Raw genomic sequence first — 21,129 nt, forward strand, 5'->3', positions numbered from 1 at the left:
ATAATTTCAAACCTAATTATAGAAACACTTTAAATTGTTTTGTATGTTGGGTTTGAAATACATGCAGCCACAAATACTACGAAAAGTTAAAGGAGAACATCAGCATCTTTTTCATCTGATAATATTTAATTATTTATTCAAAGGTTAAAAATCTGGCAGATAGCAAAAAAATCCTCAAACACGAAAACCCAGAGAAAGAAAATTCAAAGAAAGGCAACTAGAATCCACAACGGAGCAATTTACGAATACAACATCGAAAAACCAAAAAAATCTAGTAAACACAATAAAAACACACAATAAACTGAAACTAACTACACACAAGCATAAGAAAATCCAATGCAGCAATCCTTCAAAATAGCAATAAGCAATGATCTGAAAATATTGATGATGTCAAGATCAGCCGCCCGATACCATCCACTTGTAAAATCGAAGACACCATATCTTCTCAACCCGGATTTATCGCGGGTCTGCCGAACTATACCATCTCTACTTGCAACCAAGAACCAAAGCTTCACAACCCGACAAACAAAATCAATTTGCAATCCACACAACTTTCGATCTGTTTGAACGCATTCTAAGACGTCCACTTTACATCTAGATAGAAGATCACCATAAACCTTCACACAAACAAGTCTCAACGATCCAAACCCATAACAGAAACACTCATTAACAATCAAACCGACAAGAGATAACTGCGATAACCACCACACGAAGAGAAATCTGCAGCTCAAACCGTTAAACACCAAACAAAAAAACTAATCCGCACTGCGACTGGGATGCCGTTAAGATACAATGAAAATAATTATACTAGACAAGATAAGTCTAATCCCGATTCTATTCCAAAATGAACCATTAGTCTCCAAGTGATTTGAATTCAGTCCATGTACCAACAATTTCATCACCCAAAAGCGCTTCTTGTACTATACCCGTAGTCACCAGCAAAACCTATCACATTCCATGGCCATCAAACGGACCAAAACAACCGAAGCTACAGGGCGGACTTTGATGACGACAAAAGGTGAATTCGTCCAACTAATCAAATCTTTCAACAGTGTAAAACTCAACCACTAGACAGAACCCAGTCACCTATGGTGGGATGTTGAAACTTCACCAGGAACCAACCACAAAGCTCACGAATGCTAAGAACATCAGCATTGCTTAAGAACTTTTTCAACAATATATTTTAACATTAAAATTGCAACTATTGAAAAAGTACCAGACGATAAAATTTCTCTTATAATGCAACAAAACCTCTCAAATGAGACTACTCTCCTTTCAATTTTTATTTTTATTTTTTGTATTTTCTAAATAGTTGAGAAACTAATTTTTTACAAGTTTGTAAAGTTTATGATAACCATTTGGTTAACTGAATTGAACTAGACCGGAAAATAGTAAACCTGGTAGAGAGCAAGTCAGCCACAAAGGAAACAATCAAACGCGGGAAAGAAAAGAAGAAAAGCCCTCCACACGGCACAATAAGTCCACTTTTTCGTATAGTTCCTTGAATTAATAATGACCGTACACGCTTCGGAAAAGACGTTGCAGCTTCTTACATATAGGATAGAATGCACCCAAAAAACAGAATCATGAACGCATACACACACAAACAAGAGCCTAAAGCTAAGGAGCTTGAATAGTCGTCACAAAAGGCAAGACTTGGTGAAAATGTTCATCCTTCTTATTGATTGCTATTGGCTGTTCCGTTTGATGATATACCGAGACAAAGAGTACGTTCTAAATACATCAGAACCTACTTACATGTTAGTTCAGCCATTTCGTAACACGTATAAACCAAACTAAACTAACAAAAGAAAAAAAAAATTTGAAACTCCAAACTTCAATAGATTCCACAAGTCACCAAAACAGGGCTGTGAAACTTAAAGTGGAACTCATCATCATCATCATCATCATCATCATCACCTCTACAAAATTAGTAAAAGCATAAATTAGCAAAAATAGTTTTGATTACTTGCAAGAAGAATCAAATCTGGGGACTGTGAAAGATCAAAAATGATACCTTTCTGGTCTCTGCAGCATCTGGAACTTGGTAGATATCTTCAGTAACTTGAGTAAAATAAAAAGCTGGATGCAACAACTGTAATGGAAACAAGAAGAACAAAATCAGAATTTGAAAAACTGAATCTATGAAGAAGAAGAAAAAAGATTGGGTATTTGGAGTTTACATCGATCTGTTTCTGAAGGGTTCTGAGACGTTTCTTGGGCCGTCGAGGTGGTCGGTGGCCCATCATCGTCATGTAATCATCTTCCATCTCTTTCTTCGTCAGCGTCGACATGAACTTCGCTTCTTCGTCGCAGTTTACAGACTCTGCAACCGGAGCCTTGCAAGCTGCTCTTCTCTTCCGTAAATTCCACGGCGGAGAAGCCTCCCTCTCCCTCTCCCTCTTCCCTTCTTCCTCTTCGTAATCTACAACTTGTTCTCTGAAAATCGATTCCTTCATCTTCTCCCCAAACTCTTCGATCCCTTCCTCGCCGGCTGATCTCCACAGTCGTCGATTCCGATCGTCAACACCGCCGTTGAATTGGGAAGGCGAGGGTCGGCGTCGGAGTCGAAGATCAAGGGAGGTTGAGCCGCCGGTAGATTGGAGCTTCATGCACCTGAGACTCCGCTGAACTCCCCACTTCAAATCCGGGAGGGTGAAATTGTGAAGAGTCTTAGGTCCCTCACGTCCCATCGTCGCCATGTAGTCTCCTCCTTCACCACAAAACACCATTGATCGGAAAATTTCAAACTCTTTGCTTTCGATTTGGTTTTGGATTGCTGCAATAAAGAAAAAGAGAAGGAAGAAGGAAGAGTTTCGTATTTGTACTATGAATCTTGAAGGAGAGAAGGGTATTTTCGGGAAATCATTTTAATGTGATAGATAGCTTATCAACCGTCCGATTCTTTGACTTGTCATCGTAGCCGTAGATCTTAACCCACCGCATTATCTCGTAGAATCGTAACTCTGGCTCCAAGAGGGGGAGGAGGGTATATGTTTTGGGCCTTACCATTTTTTAGTCTGGGCTTGAGCTAGAAATCTCAAATGTGTAGTTACAGTTTATACCTTACATTTGTTTTTGAACTTAGTCAGACATAGATCACTGCCTGCAGACTTAAGTACTTAACTACGTCTATACTATGTACTGCAATGAACATTATATAATTTTAAGTACTTAACTTAGACATATATTGTTTATTGTTGTATAGCCTACGAGTCATAGCTAGGATTTTAATTTAAACATTTTTATTGAATATTGTTTAACAAATAAGCACTACGTATTCGGATTTAGTGCCTGGATAATCGCCTAAAATGTTACTCATAAGTTTATAACACTACCATATAAGAATAGTTCACCTTTTTAGTTTAAAATATGGATTTTCACATATTTTTTTTATTTATCTCGAGTTTATCAGTGTTACAAATAGGGAAGTCTACATTGGATCTTTCTCAAAAGAAAAAAGATGTCGCTTAGCAAAAAAAAAAAAGAGTCCACATTTGAAAATTCGTGTATTATTCATCTTTAAGAAAACATTTCGATGTAATATATTTTGCACACATTTATTGTTCCTTTTGTGTGGTTGAATTCTACAAAATTTTGTTTACTACAAAAAAGTCGCTTAGCAAAAAAAAAAAGAAAAAGAAGTCTACATTAGAGATTCGTGTATAATTCATCTCTTAGAAAACATTTTGATGTAATATATTTTGCACAGACTTATTGTTCCTTTTGTGTGGTTGAATTCTACAAAATTTTGTTTACTAACAAAGAATTTGCTTAGCAAAAAATACAAGAAAAAAAAAATCTACATTAGAAGATTCGTGTATAATTCATCTTTTAGAAAACATTTTAATGTAATATATTTTGCACACACTTATTGTTCCTTTTGTGTGTTTAAATTCTACAAAATTTTGTTTTCAAATTTTGATTTATGTTTTGTCAGTTTTGGAGAAAAAGATCATTGGTTGAAACGTCGTGTTATGGATATACCGTATACGGGAAGAGTACTAAAAATTGATCATACAAACCGATGAAATATTAGTAGGTATAATGATACCTGGTTCATTAATTTATTTAAAAAAAACTATAAGTTAACAGCAACAATCCCGCTTTTTACAACAATTTTTTGTCCACCTCTCTAAATGATCGAAAAGTTGATCATATTTTTATGTCATTGTGCTCTCCGTTGATTGTTTTCCCTTTTCATCTCAATTTAGTCTTGTCTATTTGCATATGTGCTTTTGATGCTATAAATGTGCATCTAGCTAATTCCCATTGCGAACAATCAAGTTTCACTGGCACCGATAAACATACCCCAAAAAATTTAGTTGGTTGGGTCTTGGTCCACCGGACACTCTCGGTTATCAAAAAAAATAAAAACTTCTTCTGGTTGTGGAAAATGGGACGCTTTTTGTTTGACCATCGAACTTGATCTCTCGGTCATTTTTCAAGATTGTGTGACAAGTTTTTATGAGCCCATTGTCACAACTCATCTTATCATCATATATAATTTTGAAAAGGCTCCTGCTTGTTCAACCACCTGCTTGCTTCTATTTTGATTTGACCGATCCTTTTCGTTTAGTAAACTATCGTGCAGTTATAAATAGTGATTTTCGTCTATGAGTTTTTATTAAAAGAAGAAACAGGTACAATGAAGAACAAAGACATAATAATTAAACGATAAGAAGAAACAAAGATCAGTTCTAACCTTCTAAAGAGACTCCTGTTGATGATTATGATGTCATAATTCAAGAAACAAGTATGACATCTTCTATAAAAGATGAGTCTTATCAAAGAACTTACGAAATTCGAGTTCATCCCAGAATAGAGCAATCTAGCTAGACATTCTATATAGACAAACAAAAAAAAACAACGATCAAATAGTTTATAACATCATAAACATTCTACTTAAAAAATCTGAAATTGAGAACTTAAAGAGAGAGAACCCCAAACAAAAGCTTTATCCTCGGTTAAAAACATAAATATAGGTTGCGATTCCAGTTCGTATTCTCTTGGTTTGTTTATGGTTGAATCTAAATACTCAAGGAAGACACAGTGCTCTCAATCGCACTAGCTCTTTCGCCAGAAAACTACTATGGTGGAGATTACAAAGAATCACTAGTTATATACAATCAATCTTCTAATCACTTTTTCTTACTCGTGTTCATCATGTACCAATATGGCACATACACTTAGACGATCCGATTTGGGCCACAGAGCTGCTTTTCTATCACTTCTGAACAAGCGAGCTCAACTGAGAAGATGAATACTACGTCTCCACTTCTCTCCTCTGTTTTTATTTCGGTTAGAGAGCTGTCGTATGTTTTTTAAGGGTCTAACGAACTCGACCGAGCTACCTATAAAGATATAGTATATGTTGCTGGCCCAATCCAAATGCTTTCATTATATTAAAATCATAGGCCCAATGATTGCCCATTAGTTTTTAGTTTAGATAAAAGCCCATAATCTTTAGTTGGAGAAGAGAAAACTCAGAAGAGGGAAACTTAGCATAAACAGTGGAATCTTGAAATCCCGAGTAGAGACTTAAGCTTGGCGATTGAACTAAAGACCCGAAGGTACTAAAACCATAAAGAACATGAAAACGAGAAAAGAAAGAGTATCCCAACAACCCATTATAGATAGTGTTTAGTTTAGTGTTATTTAAGTAATTGCTAATAAATCCCACTATATAAAAGGGCTTAATTTTGAGGCTTCTTAGGGGTGCCACTTAGGCAAAATATTCCCAACCAATCATTCTGCCATGTCACTGGCAGATTGGGCTTGAAATTAAAAAAAAAAATAGTCACCTTCGCAGCCCATTTGACCCATCTTGCAGCCCAATCCCGAACCTCTCTTGAAACCGTGTTGGTCGCAGCCCATTAAACCTATCGCGCAGCCCAATCCAGAGCTCTTGATACGGTTCATATATAATGATGCACTTTTGCTTCTCCTAAAGTTATCCACGTGTCTATATTTTAAATAGTGTGGGTTTCACCAGAAAGATAAAGTCGAACTTAAATAAATCTGTTAACTGATATGTGGACATATTCGTTAAGTCTTTCGCCTATATCTTTAGATTTAAGGCTGAAGCCAAGCCCATGAAACAAATCCCCGTAGTGGCCCAAATAAGTTTTGATGTCGTCTGATATTCTCTTTAGTGAGATCTAGGGTTCTTTTACTCCTGCAATTTCCTTCAAAACTATGAACTCCTTACACGAACTCTTTATCTTCCCCAATCTCTACATCTCCCCCTATTTACTCAGACCATCAATAATGATTATGTAACACGTTTCCGAACCGATATGACCATCCTCGCTATATAAAGTTATATTGCTGAGACTCCAAACGCTCACCATGATTAGCAGTTCAGTGGCAACTGTCAAACCCATAATATAAGAACAAAATTATGGACCAAGGGATGACTTGGCTTTTGCTTTCTTATCTACCATCTCAAAGGGGAACCCAATACCACGAAACGGTCGTGGAAAAAGTTGCTCAATCAGTGCAAGGAGCGCTAAAGGTAAAAAAACATGTGCTTCTTGAGTTTTGGCTTAGTTGTGAACATTGTTGATCTTCATGTTTTATGTTTTGATTGTTTACATGATTGAAGTTTTTTTTACGGGCTGGGCGTATAAATTGAGAAACAGAATCTTCTCTTTGGAAACTTTGTAAATTTGTGTTTCTCCAATCTGACACTTCACCCCGGTACAACAGATGCGTTCCTCCGAACGTCAGTAGTCAGGTATGAATGGTAATCATGTCTCATGTCTAAAAGAACACCATAATTTAAATACACGTTCACAGCTAACCTACTCTCTTTCCAGGTTCCGTTGAACTGGCTGTTGACGACGACAACGAAGTGCCACGTTTTGTGGTCTTTGACAGGGAGGTCAGCAAGAAAGATGCAAACATTCTGGCTCTTGCGGAGGTTTGTTTTTGCTCTAACACATTACATTAAAATTATTAAAATTGTTACGATTTCTCTGACCCTCGAATCATATATATAATTGTAACAATCATATAAAATTGTTACAGATGAGAGGTGATGAAGGACCGGAGCTACCAAACTGCGTTGAACTGCTAAGTGGCAAGGAATCGTTTTTCACCATCTCTGCAGTCACTGAGATATCTTCTTTGGCACTCAGCCAGAGGTGGGTAATCTAAGTTCTTAATAACTTTTTCCGTTCAGATCTTAAATAACATACATGTACAATTGTGTCTCAGAGTAGCAGCAGCAGCCAAGCTCCAGTCGTGGATGTCCAAGCTGGACAAGCAACATCATCTGCCAGCAACACAGTTGATGCGGCGAAAAGAGCAATGGGAGTTGATGAAGCAAAACTGCCCAGCTTTGAAGACGAGCCAAATAGTCCAAACGCCCCCTGAGTGATAGTTTCAAGACCGAGAATTGTCATCTCCACTTATAGCTATCGTGTCATTTGAAATAAATATTTTCTTATGTATTCCCTACTTTGATCTTTGGTTGTGTCTTGAAATATCTTCAAACCATCTCCCACCGGAAAAAGAGTTACTTGGATTTTAAATAAATAGAACGTCTGAAAAATAAGCATGTTCTAACTTAGTGTATCAATACATGTTCACATAGCAACACGATGCTATTGTCGACATTGTTTCAACGTAGAAAATGTTTACAGACTCATGTCAGGTTATTTTAGAGATACGTCTAATTGGACAAATTGGAGATAATTTGTTTAATTTAAATTGTGTAAATACAATAGTTAGTTGTACTCAAAATTTTAAGGTCCAGTTTAATGGATCGTATCATCAAACTAAATCATGAGTTTTTTATCCAATAACAGATTAATGGATGCCCCAAATGCATTTTTACAGGACTTGCAGTAGGGAAAAAACAATCTCTCACCCTCGCTTCAAACTAAGAGAAATAGCATCTGGTTTGTTTATGGGTTCCAAAAACGACCACTTAAACCTCTGGCTAAAAAAAACAAGCTTCCAAAAAGCCTACTCATACAATAGACATCCACTATGAATAATATACCATCTCCTAACTAATGTTTCTAACTTCACCTATCATCTCTTACGTATACTTTTTTTGAACGACCATCTCCTCAATTCCTTATTCTTTTCTTATAGAAACTTTGTTTTTTTTTTCAACAACCATATCTTCTAACACAAAATACAAGTTTAAGACCAACTATCCCGCGCTTGCGCGGGGCCACGCTCCTAGTAGTTGTAACAGATGATACTGATCAATATTGACCCAATAAAAACTCATCAATATATATTGATTATATATATGTGAGGTTTTTAAGCTAAATTCCATGGCATGCTTACTTACAATTACTTCAATTCTTTTTTTAACGTTGATTTATTATGACATTACATTTATGAACAAAATTACATAGACAATCGACAACCGACAATACTACATGTCTTATGAAGATCTACGTCTAACTGCATCATCTGAGCCGTCCTATGAAGATTCATTCCTGGCCAGATTTACTTGCACTAATAGCTATATTCCATGGCATGCTTAGTTACAATTACTTCAATTCTAATAGCTATTATATTGCAAATTTATCAGGTTGATTGGTAGATTCATTTTTAGAATATAACAGTACCTTTTATCAGTGATTCAAAGGTGTTAATGCATGCGATTGGACAACCTCAGTATACCTCTATTTCATGGACAACCTCAAAGGTGTTAATGCATGAGATTTTTGAGACACCAAGGAGATTTCTTCAACCAAACTTCAAATTCATGCCTACCTTATATTACTATTCCAAATTGGTTGCGTCCAATTGTTTGGAAAGAAACAACACATTTGTAGTTGGTTATGACTATTATCAGATGTTTGAATTGAAAGAAAGAGAAGCTATATACTGTATTTGTCAATATATATGGTGGAGACAATTTTTTTTTTCTGAAATAGTGTTACATTTATTCAAAAAACTTTTGTACAATGACTGTAACACTAATTGAGTGTGTCTGATAAAATTAATTTAAAACAGAAATCAAAGAATATTTACAAAAAGAAAAGTATTTACTCCATATGAAAAGGTAAGTAAAATTTACCATTTATTTAAAATATAATATAATGATTATATTGTAGAGGACGTTCCTCCAACGGCTACTTAATACATACATATACTTGAAAAAGTAGGTTCTAAAAAGGACAACCGACCATGACTTTTCACAGGTTGGCTTGGCGCTCCTGGTTGGATCTAAAAATTTAAAACTTAGCATCTGCTATAAATCTTGAACATTAATGTGATCACTTCTAAGAAACCCTTTAAACATTCAATCAAAATGTTCCAAAGAAGAAGACCCATTTTCCATAAGGTCTCAAGAATACTAAAAGTCTCGATCTGTAGAAGACCAATTATCCCAAGACTCAAGCTTCCCATAAATCAGAGAAGATCAGCCAAGAGGGTCAAGCAACTTCAGCAATACAACTACAAGTTCCTTCAAGAGTATCAATTCTTACCTTCACGCACATCCCTTATCCGATATTGTAGGAAGCGAATTCGCATATCTAGATCGGGGCTTAAACATATTTACGATTTATTAATTTTTTCACGGTGCATCGGCCAATGCAGTGATGAATGTGTTGTTGATACAATAACACAAAGTTGGATAGAGATGGAGATAGAGCCACTGCATTGTGCCCCTGAAGTTTCTTCTCCATTAAGGGAGTTTTCAAAGCCTTTCGATTGCTTTCACGAAGATGATTCGATTGATTTGAAGGCTGAGAGATTCATCCAAAATTTCTACCACGAGATGAGGATGCAAAAGCGGGAATTTTACTGATTGGGTGTTATAGTTACTTTTTGGATTACGAAATCGTTTATGTTTGTATTAATTTCATTTTCCACGTCATTTGTATTATTAATTTTATCTCCATCATATTTGATATGGTGGAGAATAGGTCATTATTTTATTCTATTTAGATATTTTATCTCAGTTTAAGTATATGAATTAATTTTAAAAATTTGAAGATCATGAAGTGATAACATTATATGCCAACCACCTAAATTAATTCTTTCGATAAAAAAGAATAATTTAGGTGGTTGGCCATATAATATTATCACTTCATGATCTTCAAGAATTTAATATTGGACTTGCCCCACACTGAGAGTTTTTTCCGTTACAAATTTTTAGAACATCTCCAAACAAGCATATCCTTAAAATAAAGGGACGAGGGTCACCCTCAAATATATTTTAAAAAGAATTTATAATTTACAATTTAAGTTTCAATCTTATTAATAATTAATTATAGTCACTAAACTTTCATAAAGAAATAAAATATTTATGACAAAATATAATACAAGTAGTCGAATATAATCATAAGTGGGACGAAAAATGTTAATAAATTTTTTTTAATGAAAATATAACGGTAAGTACTTTAATATGATAATAAAATTTTCTTTATACGATTATGAAACATATATAATTATAGAAATTAAACTGAAAAGTGAACAGCGTTCTGAGGATATAAAAAATGCACCGTCAATTTTTAGGATATACTATTCACCCTTCTTCAATTTTGAAAGGATAAAAGCTGTCAGGATGCAAAAACCTTTCAAAATGAGAGGATGAAGAGATGTTGGAGATAATATTATAGCCTATGGCAATTTACCCTCAGCCATTTTATTGGGTCTTCCAATGGTTGCATGTTCGCATAGATTCCATATCTATTAGACGCTATGTAACACGCATACATGCAGCAAACGATGGTGATAAAAGGAAGAGGTGATGAAGTAACGAATGAGAGATCGACAAGAATCAGACTCAGAAGTGTTTATAAACCACTCCTGTGTTCTGAAACTGGTAGGACAGTTTTGTACGCTAGTTCACTTCGAGTCTCTTCATTACTGATTATATACTATAATGTATGTATTGAAGAAGTAAGTGCACTTTTGTTTGTTGGTTTCTTGTTCAGGTCACTTCAATTCCAATATGATAGGCCTGTTCTTTTAATTGCCGCTGCTGCGGCCACCGGTAGCGTAAAAAAAAGTCGCTATGACAAAGGAAAATTGAACGGGTTTTGAAAACTAAATCTGACGCCAACAAGTTGGCGGAGACACAATTAGCGGAGGTCGCTAACGCTGCTAGCTTTCAGCGTCAGATTTATTATCTATTTTTGCCGCAGCGACTGGGAAAAAAAATCGGTTTCGCCCCGCCAGCGGTGTATTTGCCATGGAAATAGGTGTAATTTTTGAACGCTGACGCTGGTCGCAGAGTTTGCAAAAAGAACAGAGCTGATATCTTTTTGTGGAACAACGACTTAAGAATTAATTAAAACGAGCAAACATTAACGCTCCATGTGAGTTTTTTTGGTGCTAAATCGCTCAATGTGAATTTTTAATTCCTTTTTTAAAATAAATATATATTAATATTTTAACTCGAAATATGAAAATTCAGTTTCCAATACAAACTCGATTTGAACAAAACTCTCAAGTCGATCTATTACATTCTAGTTTCCTCCATCCACTAAACTCGGCACATACCACTAACCCAATTTTTGAAACTCTTTGGAATCAATTGCTATTCTCAACCATCGACGAAGATTGCATGAAGGTGAAGTTTTCTTCGTTGTCTCAGATGCTGAAACTTTCCAAATCATCTCCGAAGTAGCTAGCTTCCGATGAAAACCTCAAAACTTGTAACCATTACTGCGGATGACGCGCTTGATGGACTAAAGAAGAGGAGGAATCAAGAACCTTACCTAGAAGATGCTTGAGAACCCAAGTTATACACACTTCCAAGTCTCCATTAACCGAGCAAGAGCGGGTTGATGTCACCGCCACCACCAAACCTGAAGGCCTCTAATCCTGCATAAAAAAATCAAGTAACACCACCGCAAGAGAGTAAAGAAGCTTTACTGCGCTCGGATGTGAACTAAACTCAAGAGTTGACACAGAGGCGGTCAATGACTCCCCAAGAACCGCCTCCACCACTTGAGGCCACCGAGAACCGAGAGCCCGGACTACGCTGGCAGAACCTGGATTGTGCTTAAATACAAGCACTGATAATGTTTAAAGCTCGAACGGAAAAATATGGAGTGTGTTTTAGGATAACTAGGTCACATGATCAACTTATCTGGTTAAGTGTCAATAACTATTCGTTTATCATTTTTTCATAAAAATATGTAATTCAGGACACATTAGAAACAATTCATATCTTACAGTTATTGCAAGAAACTGCCAAATATCATGGATTTTAATCATGGTTTCTTTATTTCTAAGTTCAAATTTGCCACAATAGTCGATTTCACTGGAGTTTCTCATTTTCATATACTTTAGTTACGTTTGGGGTTTATCAGGTGAGTGCTATAGTATCACTGTATCAGTAGAGCTCTGTACCAGCCAATGCCCAATGTGACTTGTGACCCAGGTTTGATCTTTGTCGGACTGAAAGTCGATATCCACATATTAGTTTAAACTCATTTCGGTTGATTTTAAGTACATAGTACATGTTACTCACTCATCTGTTTAAAAAATGGTGGGTGATAAGGTATATGAACATGTCACATGGTTCTTTCGGGTTTGGTCAGTGATCTCTTTCACTCTCATTTGACGAGTCCAAATGGTGCCAGTGATTGTACTACTCTACATGTGATTAGTCAGTTGATAAAAGTTCGGTCGCCTAGTTATCAAAGAAAAAAAAATTCTCATCTGATTATCAAATTTTACAAACAAACGAGAATCGCAAAATGGCTTACCCCGACAAGATCTAGTACTTCATTCTTATCTTATATATAATTCCTCTATCGACATCATAATTGCAAAAGGTTTATAAAGAAAGGAATTTTCTTCGGGTATACAAGTTATAGACTCACTGAGAACCAACGAGACTTCGACAAACACCCCATCATCTTTCTTCTTTGTCCATATTTCGCGTCAAGGAAAGCCAAACCCAATGGATTGTTCTTACTCATGTCTTATCACTTTCCACGCAAGCCCTATGATGTTTCTTAGTGCTTGTCCCAAACCTACCAAAACCTCCAACGTACTTTGGCATTACCTTATCTTCACATTCGGGGCTGATTTCGATGAAGTCGATGTGTACTTATATATCTATTTTATATGTGCAAAATTGACTCAAAACTCAAAGTCAAACCTAAAACTAAACCATGTTTTTTTTGTCCTATTCACCTTACAAGTTTCATATTATTCACGAAAATGTCATTTTTTTTTCGAAAATTGCATTTTTACTTTCTCAAATGCTTAACTTTCTTTCACATGTGTATGTATAATATATTGCACATGTTCTTCGAGATTTTTTTTCCTTTTTTTTTATTCAAGATTTTGGTTTTGCTATGTTATAAGTCTACATTACTGTCCAGGTGTAGAGAAAAGTAGAAACCATTATTTTCTTGTACTTTGGTTTTGTGCTCAGTGGGGAATGGGGATGCATAAATGCATGCATGAGATACATTATTGAAGAAACATTGTTGAGATTTTCAGTAAAAAAAAACAATGTTGAGATTTGATGATATACGAAGATGAGAGTATATATGGAACGTATAATGTGTAGTTGTCAGAGGAAAAGCAAATGCAAAAATTAAGACGCAGCCTCAAGAGTTATAATGACATCAAGTTATAACTTAGTGGGTGACTTTAGGATTAGGGTAGATACATTGCATGATTGATTGTGTGATGGGTACTTTGAGGATTCCTTAAAGAGGACACATGATGCAGCAAAAGAGCATGTTTTAGGACTCTGTAAAAGTTTCCCCTCCAGAAGGGTACCTTTACAGATACGTACATGTATGTAGTTACCAGACCATCGTCACCAATGAAGTGGGTTACTACTCCCTAGATTTATACGACAGATCCCATAACATAAGTTCTTTTGAAGTCATTGACAAAGAGCAATTTGAGTTTGGTATTCATGTCACATGAAATTTACTTGGACGCATTGGACTATGACTCAGTCAAAGCTGAGTGGACGATGTGGAATCCAGAAAGCTAACCATAACCTTTTAATGGTCTTAGTATTTACACAAAACAAAAACAAAAAATCAAAGAAGCTCCTTAGCAACTATGGAAACGCCAATTTCTCCAAATGGTAGAAAAGTGTCTACGTGGACTGTTCTGATACCAAACTTAAAATCGTTCCATCCAATCCTCTAATTCTCTTACTAATCAATGTTCAAAAGTACTTTCTAAACCTTTGTTTAAGTTTCGTACTGCCCAGCTGCCCCAATTCACCATAGCATCTATACTTCATATATATTTGCCTATTGCATTATTAAACTTCCTAAAACAAAGATATACTTTGTGTCTTGTATATAAATTATTGGGTCATTGTGACTAGGATCCCATTTCATGTTTAAACATGAAATGCGCTGGCCTACCTCCCTACATATTAATATAAATATGGTTGATTATAATAATTTTATTATCTCAAATTCCGGTATCCGGGGATTCCTCCCTAACTTGTGACATCTATTATTTTCTAAATGTACGCACTATATTTCCAATAAAAATTGTTCTTCTTTTATTTTGGTAATACACATATCCACATTCATATGAAAATATGTATATATATATATACATATATGCATTTTCTGTTTATAAGTTTCAGCTTAGCGTCAGATTTTCTCCACTAGATAAAGTGCTTGTATTTTGTATTTCGGCACAGACGTACCATGATTTTTTTTTTTGGTGAAGTATTATGAATTTATTTCAAAGAAATGGTAATAAGATACTAGGTGACTTGAATCTAAAACTAGAGATGGCAATCATGGACTTTGACCGCAGGTCCGGCGGGCCAACGACTGTCGTCGGACGGTATTAGGCCGGGGTTTTTTCATTTCTTGTGTTATCTGAAAAAATGAGAGAGAGAGAGAGAGAGAGAGAGAGAGAGAGAGAGAGAGAGAGAGAGAGAGAGAGAGAGAGAGAGAGAGAGAGAGAGAGAGAGAGAGAGAGAGAGAGAGAGAGAGAGAGAGAGAGAGAGAGAGAGAGAAGGTGATTCTTGTGACTTCCCTCGAGAAAATGAAAGGAACTCCGGCGATGATGATTCGAACTCCGAAAATTACGATTCGAACTCCGACCACGATGATTCGAAGTCCGACGATGGTGATTCGAGCTCTGGCAGTGTTTTGATTTGGTGTTCTCTTTTTATTTACTTTGGAATTGACAACTTTGATTTGTTGTTTTTTTTTATTTAATTTTTTGATTCATCAAACTAAAGCATTGGTTATGAACTTATGAGTTATAAGCAAATGAAAAAATATTCTGCACTTATCTTTACTTGGTATGTCAATATGTTTGGAGTGTGACAAAAGTAACTACAATTATTGTTTTGAATAAAAAAAAAAAGCAAATCATGACTGATGAAGCAGATACAATTTAATCGACGACCTAAATCATGTTCTAGAGTGGCCTAAAGCGTTCTGGAATGGCATTAAGCGTCATGTTGTGTGTATTATTAACACCTGTCCCGCGGGCCGACCCACAAAAGCTTGTACATATAGCGGGACGGGTTTGGGCACCCATTCCAAAGAATGCACTCCTGCGTGGGCCTGACCCACCGTTACCCGCTTCAAGACAATCCCGCTGTGATCTAGGACGGGATGGAACGGGACAACCTGTTTGCCATCTCTATTTCAAACTGCTTAGGAAAGCAAAGTTCTACTTAAAATCCCTTTTAAAAAAGGAAAAGATCCTTAGATACAGCACTAGGTTCAATCTAATTCTGATGAACCAGACCAAAGCTAGAACAAGAGATCAGAAAATATAGCTATTCTGGCCTACAAGGACTAAGAGGACCCTTAATTGCCGAAACTTGCAACAAAAAAAAAGTTAATTGGTCAAGAAAAAGGATAGAGACAGAGAAATCTCAGAGAATTTGTTACAATGAAATAGGCGGAGATGGTTAGGTGTCCGGGCCCCGGCCCCGGCCATCACGCTATCACACAACAATATCAATAAAACCTAAGGTAAACGATTTGGAGACCGGAGATCCACACTACCGAAACCAAAATCAAGTGGTGAAGCACAATAACTCTTGAGGAAACAGGCGATGAATAAACTTTTTCTTGCATCGGCCACTTCCTTGGAGTAGGTAAAGATTTCCCAACCATCAATGAGGTAGAACTCCTCTTCACGAAGCTTCTTGCGAGGGATTGAAGAACAAGAGTCATAGCTCTAAACGAACAAGATGACAAGACTGATGAATGAAGTTTCTCTGCACAAGAACGATCTAGATCTAGGCTAGTTCTCAAATCCCACAAAACTTCGATAGGTAGAAAAGAGTCAAAACAATAATACCAAATCACCGAGATTAGCTGAGATCCAAAAGCAGGGGTCCTCGACGGTAATCTCCAGTACCGTTATTCTCGCTAGATGAGGAGAAGCCTGGACAACCCGTGAAAATGAACAACAGTGGGAAAAAGAAAGAGAGAGAGAGAGAGAGAGAGAGAGAGAGAGAGAGAGAGAGAGAGAGAGAGAGAGAGAGAGAGAGAGAGAGAGAGAGAGAGAGAGCAAAAGTCTTGACAACTGTAGTCGATCCAAAAAGGTAGATCTGACCTAGATTCGTAGTCATCCACCATAGAGATTATACGCAAGGGAACCTTCAATTAGATCTAAAACATGACTCCTCGCCAATGTTCTAGAGGGTGATGAGGACACCTGTGAAAATCATTTTTAGGACTGTCGGAGAGTAAACACCAGTAGTGATACAAAACAGAGAGCATTTTGGAGTAAGAAAAAAGAGAGAGAAAGAAGAAGGGTACGAGGTGAAGACCAAAGAAAAAGGGAAGGCAGAGATGGCGACCAACGATGACAACTGGTCACCAATCACCGGAGAAACAAACTAGATCATAGCTCTGATCGAGAGAGTTTTAGGACATAAAGTCACACTTATTATCCAAACGTATCATAATCATCATCACCTCTAGTCACACAACCATTTAAACGAATTGGTATCTTTCGGATCATGTATGTTTTATGCATGCACATTGCACAAACATTACACATAACTTATGATACGTACAACCGAGTGATGGTAGCCTAGTCGTAATATTTTGCTGTTCAATGTGGATCTACGTTGGTTTTGAATTTGATTTTTGCTGGGAACTAAATTATAATTATTTGGTCATTCTGTACTTAAGCTTCGGTGCAAGTGGTTAACATATTGGGTCATAACAAACGATTGGTCTATTTCCTGGCATTAGTCAAAATGTATTCTAAACTCAAGTCAGACTGAATAATACATTTTTGGGGTAGTTCATTATGTATTACTAAGTGTGTTTCTACTGGAATTAAATGGCTGAATCAGTCGATAGTGTATATATAAAAAACTTATGATATGTACACGTTTAATATAATACTTCCATTCACATAATATTATCAAGGGCATTACAGGATGTAATTCCAAAAAGGTTTGTTTTAAAGTCTACATCATATACATATACTAATATTCGCCAAAACTCTCTGTATTTTATAAACTTTTCATTTCTTTATAGCCGTTGCTAGCGAATGGTCACAAATAATTGAACTTAAGAATAAAGAGAATTGGTAATCAAACTTAAGAACAAAGAGAATTGACTTTGATAAGTTAGAGTTAAAGCATATCTAGTTCCTATTAATTGAACTAAGGATTCATTGGTCCTACAATCCACATATGTGAAAACATTTATAACTGAACTGTATTAGATTAGTACGGTAATAGACTAACAATAACATGGACCGGCATATTCTAGAATTTATAAGTTCTTATTTGGTTAAAATATAGGCGTCGCAAAGTTTTTAAATATATATCATTTTCTAAATGAGAACCAAGAAATTAAACGCGACAACTCCAAGTAAATAGCCAATTATAATTTGATTGATAATGATATGCTTACGTAGGATCAATGCTGAATATAAAACAAATCGTGCATATATAGACCTCAGAACTTTGGAGCCGTATCAATTTCAAACGCATAACGAAAATGTCGAGTGAGGCCCTTTTGACTAATTTAGTAATTTAAGCTCAATTTTGCCGCAAACTTGCAAAATTTTCAATATCCCACAATTTTATAATTATGTTAAAAACAATAATTTCATATCCCTATTTCGTTCGAGACATAATTATGTTTAAAACAATAATTATGTTCAAAAACTACACGAACGTAGTCGGATGGTACAACAAATTTGCAAAGGTGCTAAATACACTAAATTTGAAACTTATCATCTCACATTTATCTATTTGTATGTTCAGGCGACAAAGATATCTAATGAATTTGAATTTTCAATAAAGCAATTTGGTATGCATGATATCTATGATAAGTTTCTAAAAAATTAGTTGGTTGGGATTCGACTCCAAAATACCCCTGGATTACCAGGAAAAAAAAATTCGGGATATGTTTTTATGTTATCCAGAGGTCGTATATCGTACATTGCTTTTTTACAATAATGTTTGTTTACAAATGATTTCAAGTCTTTGTAACTCAGTTATACATGCAGCTTTATTTCTATTATTTACTTGTCACGTCTGCTTTGTAACTCAGTTATTTTGTTAATTTAATAGGTCTAGGCCGACCGACTCAAACTTATTAGAGCTTCAGGAATCACAACAATACGTTATATCTTCTTGGACTTTGTACATGAATTGGTTAAAGCATTCTGAGTACTTTTTTTTGGGAGTGAAACATGATTGAAGGCTAAATACTTTTGCTACACAAACAATACTGGAATTTAAAATCACTATAAATAAATAAAATCAATTAAAATGTAGAGAATTATACACGAGCTACCCTCCTGTTATACTTGCAGGAGGCATATGATTAAACATTAATGACCAGCTGGTGCAAGACTCAGATGCAAATCCAACCCTAATCCATCATCAAAAGTTGGTCCCACTTCTCTTGAAAATCCTTTCACCGATGGTCTTGGCCCATGAGTCTGAACGTGTCTCATCTGAGATCCATTAAACCTAAATCCAGAATCATACGAGAACCCACCCGCACCATCCTGAATCACGCACCCATGTGGCACGTGAAGGTGTGACGGTGATACACGTGGAAGATACATCCAAGGACCTCCTCCCCCCGGCGGAGACATGGCGGAAGATAGGTGATGAGGCTGAGGAGCGAAGGCGGAGACTATAGGATTCCGTAAATACGGAGACGCAGATCCAGCGTTCGAATAATTAGCGGCAGCGTTTCGTGTAGCTTGAAGCTGAGCGCGTTTGAGTTGCTGACGCTCTTTCTTGTGAGCGTTTTGGTGACCGCCCAAAGCTTGAGAGTTTCCAAACTCCCTACAACAGTATTGACACTCATACTTACGCTCTCCTCCTCCTCCTCCTACTCCTCGGCTTCGTACACCACTACCACTTCCTCCCGAGGATCCCACCGGAAACTCGCTAGGCTCCGTCGATACGGATGATTGGTTAGTTCTCACCGACTGATCGAACAAATCTTCTTCTCCATCAACACTAAATCCAAATAGCTTTAGACGAGAAGTTGATGTCTTTGAACGAAAATCAATCTCCTCCATTATATATGTAGAATTGTTATGTTTTAGAGAAAGAGAGAGAGAGATGGGTTTTTAATAAGAGGAGCTGGATGTGTCGAAGGCATATATATAAGAAACGTGGAAGTAACTGAGATGTGGACTTTGTACAGTAACATGGGAGACACTGTGCAAGACTGCAAGTGTGTATGTGTGTGAAATATATGATTTCTTTTTTTTTTTACTTTGTGATCATCCCTAGAAGTTAAGAGAAAAGTGAAAGTGGGAGTTTGAGGAACACACGGACCGAGACGACATGGATAATGGGACCGGGCCCACTTGTATTTTATTTGTCTCGTTTTTTTTCAGTGTTAGGAATTCTCCAGTTTCGGCTTAATCTTTTATGTGTGTTAATTTTTTCTACTTGTTCTTTTTTTTTTCTTCCTTTTTTGACTAATGTTATACTTGTTCTTTTCCATCTACATTTTTGGTTTTCTTTCATTTTCTGTGATTCTAACAGTCATAATGATAATCGTGGAACTCCTCAGGTATTCTGAACTTTGTGCTTAAACTGTTTGTGAAGTGAGAACTGCTCAAAAACAATATAAAAACACTCTATTAAAGTTTCTATCCATTTCGATAAATCATTAACCCGAATATTCTCTATATCGTAATGTACAACTCAATGGACACTCTACCAACCTAATGACAATAAATAAGAAGCTTAAATGCTGAATTTTAAGTGTTTATAAACTTAAAAATGTTAATATTCTAAAAAGTGATAATTATGTTAAAAAAATGATAATCGTGGATTTTGATGATATAAACGGTGCAAAATAAGGTACGGCACAATATAACTAACGTTCATGCAGTATGTAAAATAAGCGTGGTTTTGAAAAAAAAAAATCAATACGAAATATGTTTGCTATTTGAAAATATATTTTACAGGTTTGCTAGATAACATTTAAAATAATATTACTATTTGAAATATTTTATAAGTTTATAATTTTTATTTTTTAATTCAAAATTGAAAACCCGAGTGTTGGTATTAAGACAGGTCACCGGTTTTGGTGTGTTTGACTGATTTTTTAACAATTTGTCGAGTTAATTTAAATAAGGTTTTTAATACAACTTCTAATCAGATAAAGGAAAGAGTTGCTGTCCGACCGGTCCAGTCCAATTTTTAAAATATTGTTTAAAACTAAATATAAAAAGTATTGTAAATAATAATATATATAGATATATATGATTTTTAAAATCAAATTTTAATGAGAAAACAATAATAACAATTAAAATATGACATTTTAACATATATTTTAAATTATGAATTTAAGTTTTGATTCAAAACTGCAAAAATCGAGTTTCGATATTGAACTGGGTCATCGGCTTCAGCAAATTTAACTGGATTATTGATCAATTTCTTATGTTTAATTCAAATATGTTAAAACCGCAATTCTAACCAGATAAAAGAAAGAGCAACAGTTTGACCAACCAGGTTGGTCCAGTTTTAAAAACATCGCTTAACTTAAATATAATTAATATTTTGGATTTAATTAAATAATAATATCAATATTTGATAAGTCAAATGAAAATGATTGCTTTATTATTTAAATTAATAATATTTAAGCTACATTATCAAAACTTAGCCTAACAATTAGCTCAAACAATTAGGATGTTGTTCAAATAAGAATATTCGTATGTGGTTATTCA

The 21,129-nt window shown here is 35.6% G+C and overlaps 3 protein-coding genes across 3 annotated transcripts; 1 reads left to right on the forward strand and 2 right to left on the reverse strand.

Annotated features, from left to right (window-relative positions):
• Positions 1-1,656: 1,656 nt before the first annotated feature.
• On the reverse strand, positions 1,657-2,905 carry LOC106419846. The gene is made up of 4 exons (XM_048755463.1): positions 2,597-2,905; positions 2,184-2,536; positions 2,018-2,095; positions 1,657-1,922 (listed from the first exon to the last, which is right to left on the reverse strand). Exons 1-4 carry the CDS (start codon positions 2,730-2,732, stop codon positions 1,917-1,919), a joined length of 573 nt encoding a protein of 190 aa, XP_048611420.1. The 5' UTR covers positions 2,733-2,905; the 3' UTR covers positions 1,657-1,916.
• Positions 2,906-9,033: 6,128 nt separating this feature from the next.
• Positions 9,034-12,368, forward strand: LOC106419490. The gene has a single exon (XM_048755468.1). It carries the CDS (start codon positions 9,284-9,286, stop codon positions 9,782-9,784), a length of 501 nt encoding a protein of 166 aa, XP_048611425.1. The 5' UTR covers positions 9,034-9,283; the 3' UTR covers positions 9,785-12,368.
• Positions 12,369-18,669: 6,301 nt separating this feature from the next.
• LOC106395334 (zinc finger protein GIS3-like) lies at positions 18,670-19,525 on the reverse strand. Its single transcript, XM_013835828.3, has one exon. It carries the CDS (start codon positions 19,462-19,464, stop codon positions 18,760-18,762), a length of 705 nt encoding a protein of 234 aa, XP_013691282.2. The 5' UTR covers positions 19,465-19,525; the 3' UTR covers positions 18,670-18,759.
• Between the last annotated feature and the right edge of the window lie 1,604 nt (positions 19,526-21,129).

Source organism: Brassica napus, chromosome A2, assembly GCF_020379485.1.
Source record: "Brassica napus cultivar Da-Ae chromosome A2, Da-Ae, whole genome shotgun sequence".
NCBI classification, from domain to species: Eukaryota; Viridiplantae; Streptophyta; class Magnoliopsida; order Brassicales; family Brassicaceae; genus Brassica; species Brassica napus.